Below are 10,860 nucleotides of genomic sequence, written 5' to 3'. Positions count from 1 at the left end.
CTTTTCAACCTAAAAGGAAAAACAACAGTGACTTCATTGAATGTTTGATTTTTGCATTACTGTCTGAAAAATAATGAATTGACAGAATAGTAGGGTAAGTATCAAACTACTGGGCCCCTGTTCTGTTCTCTGATTTATTGCTTCAAATGAAAAAAAACGTCTCTTCTACTCTATATGCGGTATTTAAGTAATGGTTAAAAAACATTCTGATGAAGAACCATATTAAATTCTCATTTTGCTGTCTTTACTGAAGAACTGTGTATAGAGACACAAAGAAGAAATGTCCCCATCTGGTGGTAAAAACATTGAACTTTGGACAGATACCTAGAGCCCGAGAGTGGAAACGAGAAACACTTGGAGACATTGTGTTCCATGTGATGAAAGTGCTCTCGTTTCAGTGATAACAAACACTCTTAAAATGACCACTTTTTTCTAGGCTAAAAGTAGAAAAGGTTAGTTATTAGAACAGTAAATATTAGAACTGCAACCCAAGGGGGCCAAGGGCATTAGGGAGTGAAGAAAGAAATAGCATAAATGCGGACCTGGCCAGCTGCCTGTGGCTCATTTCAGCCAGCAGTTTTGTTTATTATGCAAAATACTGCAGCCTAAAACGATGCGCCTCTTTTCCTAGATGTGTTGGTGTGGAGCAATGATCGAGTTATTCGCTGGATACAAGCAATCGGACTTCGAGAATATGCGAATAATATTCTTGAAAGCGGTGTGCATGGCTCACTTATAGCCCTGGATGAGAACTTTGACTACAGCAGCTTAGCTTTATTACTACAGATTCCAACCCAGAACACCCAGGCAAGCCCCTTTGTTCTGTAGTTGCACTGTCCTAGTTTATATAACAGCAAACTAAACTTTTAGGAAAAGAAAAATTGACTTTGTATTCATGATTCCTTACGAGAATTAGTTCAACCTTTGAAATACGTCACTAGGGCTTTAATTTCAAGCTACTGGATTTCTAGCCAAAACAAAATCATAAAATTAAGCAGGAAGACACTTAGACATTATGTGGTCCACCCTCCCACATGAATGCCAGATTCCCCTAAACAATATCCCTGACAGATGGCCTTCAGTCTCTGCCTCTCTGAGAGGCAGCCATTTCTATTTACATGTCTGAATTATACAGACACTTAGCATTGAGTATGCCATTGATTCCAAAATCTAGACAATTATTTGAATCACCAGGGCTCCTTAAAAATTTAAAATAAAACCTGCAACCTACATCACAGGCCTAAGAAATGAGATATCAAGAAACAAGGTACAGGAATCCTAATTATCTAGTTTCCCCAAATGATGATCATTGGTCAGGTTTAACTACCTGCTTAGAGTGGATAAAAATTTGGCAGTCTAACTTCACTCTTTATTTTGTTTTTATATATCTCAAAGTTTGTATAAAATATTCACTTAGAATAAGGTCATAAAGAGAGGTCAAAGCCCCTTGACCTCAGACATTTATGTGAGGCTTTCTCTCTGCTGTCCACAGACTATAGAAAATTGCCCTACCTTGTCCTTATAGCTAAAATTTACAATGGCTTGTAGACTTGGAGAACTAAAAACTTAAGACCCCATAAATAAAACAGGGTTTGTAATGCTTTCTCAGATAAATATAAGGTCTATGATTTTTAAAATGAAATGTGACTTCAGTGACAGTAACTGTAATTTGATATCAACAGGCAAGACAGATTCTTGAAAGGGAATACAATAACCTCCTGGCTCTAGGGACTGAACGGCGACTGGATGAAGTAAGTCCTTATCTCTCATGCAAAAGGGAGCCTAGCAAATACAAAACAGCTTTCAAGGAATGTGCTCAGAAATAAATCAGATGTTTGTTCTATTGATAGAATCTAGAATTTTCCCCAGTATTGTTCTTAAATATTAAATTCTATTACTCCGATTTCTGAAAGAACTTTATGAATTACTATTATCATATCTGCAGTTAGAAATGATTAGAAGTAATTCAAAAACAGACTTTTTTATGATCCCTGACTACAAAATAATGTTGAGCAACATTTTTTTAAAAAATTATAAGCAATGATAACACTAATCCCGATAAATTCAGTTTTTTAATAAGAAATGTGCTTATTTTTTAAATATCAGTATATCTTCACAGGAAATTTTAGGATATTAAAATGAAGAGAAAACATGCTTTCAATCAATAGGAAGCTTTTCATTATTTTAGATATCATTATTGAGTTTTCCCTAAAAACAGATGAATAACATTTTAACAGTCATAGAATTTGAAAGCTACATTGAAAGTAAGAACCTTTAGACATAATCTATGCATATTTAAATAATTTGGAAAATAATAAACATCAAAGTGGCCTCCTGAGATGAAGGAATACAAGGGATGTTAGCAACCTCTGGGCTTTGATAGACACTGTGGACTCTAATCGTCCTTCTGAGTTTTTACAAGGCCTTTCTGGAAGAAAAGGGAAAGGAACTGAGTATGAAGTAGAAAATACAGAGATGTATAATTCTGTATTGCAAACTGCAGCTGTTTCTTGGCTATAAAGAAAAGCTGATTAAAAGGTTTTGTGAATGAACTCAGCAAATCCTAAAATGAGGCAGTAATTCCACATTCAAATGGGCAGGGCAGATGATCTTCATGTTATAAAATCCTGATGTCCTTTGTGGAGGAGGTTATAGACACATCAACTCTACAGTCTTGACCTCAGCTAACTTCCTATAAATCCATACTCCTGTCCAATCAGGATAATGATTAATATTTTTAAAGCAAGCTAATACTAAACTGATTTGTGTGTGTGTGTGTGAGGAAGCCCAGAGCTAACACCTGTTGCCAGTGTTCCTCTTTTTGCTCGAGGAAGATTGTCACTAACATCTGTGCCAATCTTTCTCTATTTTATGTGGGATGCCACCTCAGTATGGCTTGATGAGTGGTGCCAAGTCTGCACCCAGGATCCAAACCTGCGAACCCCAGTGCGCTGAGGCGGAGCGTGCAAATTTAACCACCATGCCACCAGGCTGGCCCCCTAACTGATTTTAATTTGATAAGTTGTTTGATAATCTTTTTAATCCTTATTCTTAATTGTTCAATAAAAATAATCAATATCAACCCATATACACTTTTAAATACAATTATTCTCTTTGCTTAAAAGTTGCAAAAGGAGTTTTAATAAAAATTATTAAAGACTTGTCATACTGCTACATTCTAAACTGTGGATTGGCCTGAAGGAGCTGTCCGGATAGAGACACAAGCCTCTGTGAGTCCCATGTGACCATCTACCTTCAAAATATGCTGCCTCTTTTCCTTATTATTAACAACACAGCATATGATTTTACCGTTCAAATCCTCTAGTCTCTTTTGTCCTAGTTTTTCGTTTGTTTCTGTGTTTTGTTGAGTATGAACAAAAATAGCTAAGCAACTTGCCCAGAACCAGAGGAGACTTGTTTCTGGCGCTGATCACATTCAGATTCTACTGAAATAATCTGAGAAGTGCTCATGTGCTCCTACAGCCTTTGACTTCAGTTAAGAGGGTATCTTTAGCCTCATCTCATAGAAACTTACTCCAGTGATGTCGCTTCCATTAATTGTCTGCAGTTACACTATGTTGAAAGAGCAGAAGTGAGAAATCATGATTTAAATTCTTGGTCTACTGTCTCATTTTTGAGCTCTTAACTCATACAATATTGGAGTTGTATATTCCTACAGTGTAGTGTAGTGTTCTGTAGAACTGAAGGATGTTTATGTTTATACCACAACCTCTCCAAGATTCAAGGAGTCAGGCCACAAGTGTGAAATTCTGCTTCTTTTCCACATTTATAAATGTTTGCAGGTCTAGGGCAATGTAAACTCCATCAAACATCTCTTAAACCGTAAAATGATTACTAAATATAATCAAAATTTAGATATTGATAATAAGGATTCTAAAAGAACAATGGATATATATAATTTCATAAATGATTTTAGTTTTTCCAGATTGGCTGTGAATGTTACTGAATTAAATTAGCAGTCTATGATGAAGAATACCTTATAATGTTACTCACTTGTAACAGTGATAAGTTGAACTGAGTATTGATCTATTATTCTATATGCCAAATGAAGTCACCTGAGCTGGTAGGGTCAACCACACATACTTGGCTATAACTTCAGAGAATAGACAGTCCTTCCCTAGATGAGAAACTTAGTAATATAAAAAGATAAGATCTATATGGAATGATTAATATTTTCCTTAGAATTAGATACAAAGAATAATATTAGTTAAATGCTAAATTACATACTGCTGCTTACCAATTTAAAGAAAATAATTGTATCTGTGCAGGTGCTTTGTGCATGCACAGAGAGGGGAAAGATTATATCATTACGATATAATGGAATCAGAGACCAGAATTGCATTTGTAAAACACCAACCAGAGTTACACTATGGTTTTAGTAGCATCTAAAGAGCACATGTATTTATTAAAAAGATGGTATCCAGGCTGCACAAGTTTTTCAACAAATTACAAGTTAATTTTATATTAGCTGAAATCTAATAAATGACAAATTTAGAGTTTCTTACACAAAATATAGCTATAGTATCCCATATAGCCAGGCTCTACCAAATAGTGATTTTTCCGTAACATATGTCTCTTGTAAACATAAAATTCATGCAATAGTTATTCACGTGTGTGAGTCAAATGCACTTTTTTTTAACTAAACATTCTTTTTAACTAAGTATATCATCTCATACCATAAAAGCAGTTGGCATAAAGTGCAACAAAGTATATCTAACATTCTTTTCAGAAAAACTTTGGGATTTTACTTTTGGGTTTTCAAAGATGTCTACTCTTATAGATGACAAATCTTAGATTTGAAATCATAGGAAAATTTTTATAAAAAACATTTCTGTATGAAATCTCCTGCATGCTCTTTGTGGAATCAATAGAATTCTCAAAATAAAGCATAATATTCCAGGTTATGGAATATTGTGGATATTATGGAATATTATGGAATACTTTACAGACAATGTAAATAATCAATGTCACATGTTTCTAAGCACACAGTGTTAAGCATAGACTAGTTTACTTGTTTTCATTACATCGAATTATAACTCTGTACTGGCAGAGTGATGACAAGAATTTCAGGCGTGGGTCGACCTGGAGAAGGCAGTTTCCTCCCCGTGAAGTACATGGAATCAGCATGATGCCTGGGTCCTCAGAAACATTACCGGCTGGATTTAGGTTAACCACAACATCTGGGCAGTCAAGGAAAATGGCAACGGATGGTACAGTGGTTTTGCATTTCTGCTTATAAAGTAAAAAGCTTGTTCAGCAAATGCTAATGTCCTTCTCTGACCTTGCATTCCTTTCTGAAATGGATTCTTTTCTTGTGTTTTGCTCTGCTTGAAGTTTACTTTGCTTTCATCAGACCAGACTCTTTTGTACACTGCTAATGCATGAACTCATGGCACTCTATTCACATTTAAAAATAATTTATAATATCCTCAAAAGGACAATTTTGGCTAATGTCCACATCTAGGAAGAACAATAAGCATTTGCATGACTTGTGTTTCTTTACTCTTCCATTCCCGAAGTACATAATTTATTTAGTTAGAGGTTGGATTTGGACTAAAGGTCCTTAGTAAATGGAAATTAACTCCACTGTCACCATACATGTTTGAATATTGCAAGTTTTGTATTTCATCTTAGAAACTCAAATTCATCAGATATTTTTACCTCTGACCAAGGCAGAAGGCCTTAAATAAACAAGCACAACCATGAGAAGAGAATTAAACAAACACAAAACCAATAGTAATTTCCCAATCAGTATTTCCTTCTGTGGACATTAGACTCGTGTTATACTTCACAAAGGAAAACAGCCCTTCTGGAGGGGAGACAACTTTGACATAGTAGTCACAAAGTTATTTCTGTTTGTTAGGCATTAAAAAAATAGTCCCACTCTTTTATTAAGACGATCACCTAGAATCATTATTTCTTTTCAAGGTTATAGCTATCATGACTCTTAAAATTAGTTCCAGTATAAACCATGATCTTTGATCTATGTTTCTCCTAACTTGTTAATATTATGGAACATGTTAGCAAAATTCATGAGGAATTTAACATGATGAAGATTAGTGTAGAAGCTCTTCAATACTTGGAGGGGAAAGAAATGCACCACAGCGAATTCTCTAAGAGCAACCTTTGCTTTCAAAAACAGAAGCACCCTGGGGAGCTGCTCTCATTACAGATTACATCTAAGGAGGAATACACAACAACTGGAAAGCTCAGCTGAATCACAATGGAATAAATTTTCATTAGTAACTTGGTCTAGAGAAAAGGAGCATGAGTGGCTTATATCCGAGAGAAAGAAGGTTCAATATCTTCAGGATCCCTTTTTGCAGGGAAAAGAAATCTTTCTCATCTGAAACTTTGTACTCAATCATCTCAGTCCCTCTAAAGCCCTTTTCTCCATTTGCAGTTGCTTCATCAAGACTGCAGAGGTTAGACAACTCCACTGTTCGCACATACTCATGTTGACAAGCCACTCAAAGGAGGCAGCACTGACTTGCTGTGAGTAGTTTTCCTTGGCTGACAAAAAAGAAACCATCAAAAAAAGGGAAGCTACATAGCCTAGTAAATATACATGATACGCCAGTATGGCCTAGCAGTACAGAAGTGAGATAAACCCTTCGAATTGCTAGAGGGTGGAGAAGGAGTTCTCATCCTGTAAGAGGATCTAAGATGTCCTATCACTGTTTGTCTGCTCTGCTTTAAGGTCTGTCTGTTGGAGGCCTGTCATTATCTTATTACCTACCAATGGGATGCTACCATATGGTCTTCTACTTTTTAGTAGCATTTTATATTGACACACATGGCATTTTATTGATGAGAGTTTGGCACTTACAGAATGACCCACTTTTAAGTGAGTATTTTACATAGGAGAAGCTGAAATAGGCAGAAAGTGATTCTAGTAGGTACACAAATAGTGGCAGAGACAGGAAAAGGATTTGGAGGTGATTTCATATTAAAAACCAAAGTATAAGTAGTGTTTTTAACTCTTGGTATGTTTTCATCAATGTGATTTATATTTGAAAACAAATATGAATTTTAAGTATCTGGGGCTTATAGCGTGTGAACAAAGTGAAATTACTTTATAAGAATGGCAGACAGGACTAACAAGAAACCTTGATATATAATCATAAGATATAAGGCATTTGTATTTAGAGAAATTCTAGTTGATGGAATCTATTTCCAAATCCATATAAAAATGGAGTTTTCTTGAAAAAGTCTTAGAAAACTGTGGTTTCCTAGATTATAAATGTCAAGTGCTCATAAATCTTTTTCTCACCTAAAACCATGCTTTAAAACCAAGATATTCTACCATTTACAATAAATATTTTGGAAAAAAACTTTCTATAGCAATATTTAGAACCAAATGTATGCACAGGCATGGGGAGAGGAAGTAGTTATAGGAAGAGGAACAGCTCATCTTGTGCTGTTTATTCATTGCCTTGAACTAAAAGCTCCACGCAATTTATAGTCGGTCTTTGGGGCCTATTATGGGAGCTGGTATGCTGCCTTATTTGGGTCACTATTTGAAGCTGCTGCTGATAAAACAAAAAGCTTTCAGATAAGAGATTTAATTTCAGAATGTAAAGCTCTAACATTAAAAATTTAATTATGGTATACAATTTGTCATCTAATTAGGCATGATCTAAAGTATATAATAATTTGGCTAAATAAGAGGCTTTCCAAAATACCGTTTGTAATAGCTTCTACACATAACATGATAATTTCCCCAGGAACTGAATACTTCACTAATTTGCAAATGACTATTTAATATGTTGAGTAGTGCTTGCTTCTTAGCTCTTAACTGATGGATAGAATTGCTCTTTAACTATTTGCAATCTATATTTTGTGCATGGCTTTCTAGTTCATATTTCATAGTTTTACCATTAAATGGGAAAAGTTACTTATTTACAATAAATAATCCAAGACAGCCAATTTTTATTTTGATGAAACATTAACACTTTGGTTACTAAAATAATTCAGAACATATTATTTATTATTTTTGTGTCAGGAATAGTCATTGTGAGCTTTTCCTAAATATATTATGACTGGAAGAATATGATGCCACATCACTGACCCAGATTCTTTAAAATGTTATTTTTCATCATTATGTTTTTGTCACAATTTAAAAAGGTATCTTTTTAAGAGCTCTAAAATGTATGAACTAGAATATAAATCTATTCCATGGAATAGGTCAACTCAACCCAATTTCTTAATGAGCAACTGTAAATTTTTCAAAAGGACAGCTGACATTTTCTATGAGTACCTTTGTTTATACTATGGCCATACTTTCCACAAAGTTGAGCAAATCTTATTATTAATTAAATTTGCCTGCACAAAATTAGAGAAGAGCAAATGTTAATCACATCCAGCTATTGGTTAGATCCTAGATGACCCTATTCATTCTCTCTTAGGACAGAAGTAGGAAAGCTGCATGGAAGTGCACCAAGAGTAGCAAAGGAGGATTTTCCAGGCTGGGACCTTTCAGTAACTAACTGTCCATTAAATATTTTAGATGTCGTCTTTTCAGTCTACTCTACCTAAAGTGCACTACCATCTAAGAAGACAAGCAGTGAAAACCTTTGTGAAGACTGAATTCTAAGGAAGTAACCACAAGTCCTGCTTTATTAAGCTGAAAATGTGATTTTGGGGGGAGTCAGATATTAAGTTTGATTAGTTTACTACAATTGTAAGAAACTGCTTAAGTCATTTGAATAATAAGCATCATCCACATCATAAATTCTGTACAAGAGATGCTTTTATGAAATGGAGCCACTTGTTTTTTCATGTTTTATTGTAATATAATAGGCATTTATGTATTACTGTGTATGTATTTCTTTTTAAATGTGTAAGTCTTATGTAAATGGATATAAATATGATTTTTTAAAAAATAAAATATATGGTTCATGAAGTCTTGAGTGCAAACATTTGACAATTCCAAGTACTGTTTGTATTTTACCATTCCACCATTTTTACAGTTTTTGAATTGTAACAGTCAAATCAATATGTTTCCTGGAAGCATGTTCATGCTTCCACGTTTCTCCTTCAAGTCTGTCAATACTTAAAGCTGAAAACCTGCCTCTGATCATGTAAAAAGGAAAGATTTAACCTGGAACTGGAGCCAAAAATAGACCTTTAAAGGCAATCAGGGATGTCCTATATCTTTAGAAATAGCACTGTGATGGCTTGATTTCCTTTTCAGTACAAAACAAAGCCAAACTGTTTACAAGAATCAAAAACAATTATTTAAAAAAATTTATAAAAAAAGATGCATTATCTTCTCTTGTTACTTGTGGACCAAGAAAAAAAAAACAAAAAAACCCACTTCTTTCCTAAGAACCACATGTTCATTCAAGTATCTTGAACCGCCAGCGAGCACTGTTCAGTGAATGTCAACCACTGCAGTCTGAGGCTCATTTCCACTGAAAAGAACACAACCCCAGAAACCCTTCCGTTCTGTCAATGTAACAGGGCATTAGCGGGACTCACGCCTAATGTTATAAGCTTCTAGCCGAGATGGCCTTGTTGTGACTTCCCTGAAGTCAGTCTTATCAGAGGAAATAAATGAAAGACAGAATGATTAATATATATAGTGTATAAAAGTATAGAAAAGTAATCTCTTCCCTGTGGCTTTATTTGGTGGTGTTTATTGTTGTTTATTCTTTGTTTATATGGGAGATTTCAAAGTAAAACCTATTTAATAATACCATTAATCTAACTGCTGATTTTCTGCTGCTTGATCTTATTAAGCGCAAGACCTGTCATTAGTAATTTCTTTTTTGTATTTAATTTGCTATGTTTGCACGTACATTACATTTGTTTTGATGTCTATTTTTGTTAACAGATTCAGTCAAAAGGTAATGGTAACAGCTACCCTTTCCATTGTCAATAAAAAAAAAATACTTCCAGTTCTCTGTTTAAGCTTTGTTTTCTAGTCACATAAAGTTTAACAATTTATTTAAACTATAATGAAGATCGTTCTTTAAGTGACTGTCAATCTAATATCTACCTTCAAAAGTGAGTCTGCCACAAGAGGGAGTACTAAACTTTCTTATGAGAGTGATTTTAAATTTTCTAAAAATGTGGTCTGAGCAGAAATAATGGGAAAGAACTTTCTAAGCTCATCTGAATCTGGGGATCTTGACTTACAGAAATGAAATATAATATAGAAACTATGGTTGTGATAATATAAACTAGATTTATATCAACTCTTATTCACAACTTAATCACATAATCAGTTCCTTCCCTGTAGAGATCAGTAAGAAATATTAATAATTCATAATAGACTTTAATATAGAGAGAGAAACAAGATCCAGCTACTTGCTTCAAAAAAAGCACAAAATATTCTTCAATGTGTAAGATAATTGCTGCCAAATTCTAAAATCCATTTAATGGATTAAGCTCAGAATCTCAATGTTCATCGTTTTGACCATGTATCTACATTATGAATTTTTACATTTTTAATGATCAGAGCCTTTTCAAATATACTTTTATATAAATAAAACTGCCTTTTAAATGTAAAGCAGGTCTCATCTGCATATATTTGGTATATTCTCATGAGCAAAATATCTCAAGTAATTGGAAAACTCTTTTCTATAGATTTTAAAAGACAATCTTTATATTTTAATTTTCCCAGTGTTTTACAGTAAAAAATTCTATGAAAATACCAAAAGAAGATGATGTAGAATTTATTTCAGTAAATTTAAGTATGACTGTATTTTCTGGTAGCATTATATTGTTATTTTTAAAGATATATTTAACCCAGAAGATTTTAGGTACTATCTAGTGAAAGTGCTTTATGGTAAGTATTAAAATAGAAAATTCTTTTTTTTTCTGTTTCCTCTC

The 10,860-nt window shown here is 34.0% G+C and overlaps 1 protein-coding gene across 50 annotated transcripts in view; it reads left to right on the top strand.

Annotated features, from left to right (window-relative positions):
* The window catches only part of PPFIA2 (PTPRF interacting protein alpha 2), a 454,616-nt gene extending 444,693 nt beyond the window's left edge, over positions 1 to 9,923 (top strand). For 15 of the 50 annotated variants that reach the window (XM_070599410.1, XM_070599415.1, XM_070599427.1 and 12 more), the window contains 5 exons: positions 632 to 807; positions 1,683 to 1,751; positions 5,072 to 5,231; positions 6,425 to 6,516; positions 8,531 to 9,923. In XM_070599410.1, coding sequence (XP_070455511.1) covers positions 632 to 807; positions 1,683 to 1,751; positions 5,072 to 5,231; positions 6,425 to 6,483 — 464 coding nt within the window. In that variant the 3' untranslated portion in view covers positions 6,484 to 6,516; positions 8,531 to 9,923. Of the gene's footprint in view, positions 1 to 631; positions 808 to 1,682; positions 1,752 to 5,071; positions 5,232 to 6,424; positions 6,517 to 8,429 lie in introns of all 50 variants that reach the window. The other 35 variants (XM_070599421.1, XM_070599418.1, XM_070599404.1 and 32 more) reach the window with 7 other exon arrangements.
* The last annotated feature ends 937 nt before the right edge of the window (positions 9,924 to 10,860 follow it).

This window comes from Equus przewalskii, chromosome 29 (assembly GCF_037783145.1).
Source record: "Equus przewalskii isolate Varuska chromosome 29, EquPr2, whole genome shotgun sequence".
Lineage (NCBI taxonomy): Eukaryota > Metazoa > Chordata > Mammalia > Perissodactyla > Equidae > Equus > Equus przewalskii.
The sequence above is the reverse complement of the archived record's forward strand: the minus strand, read 5'-3'. Positions and strand labels throughout refer to the sequence as shown.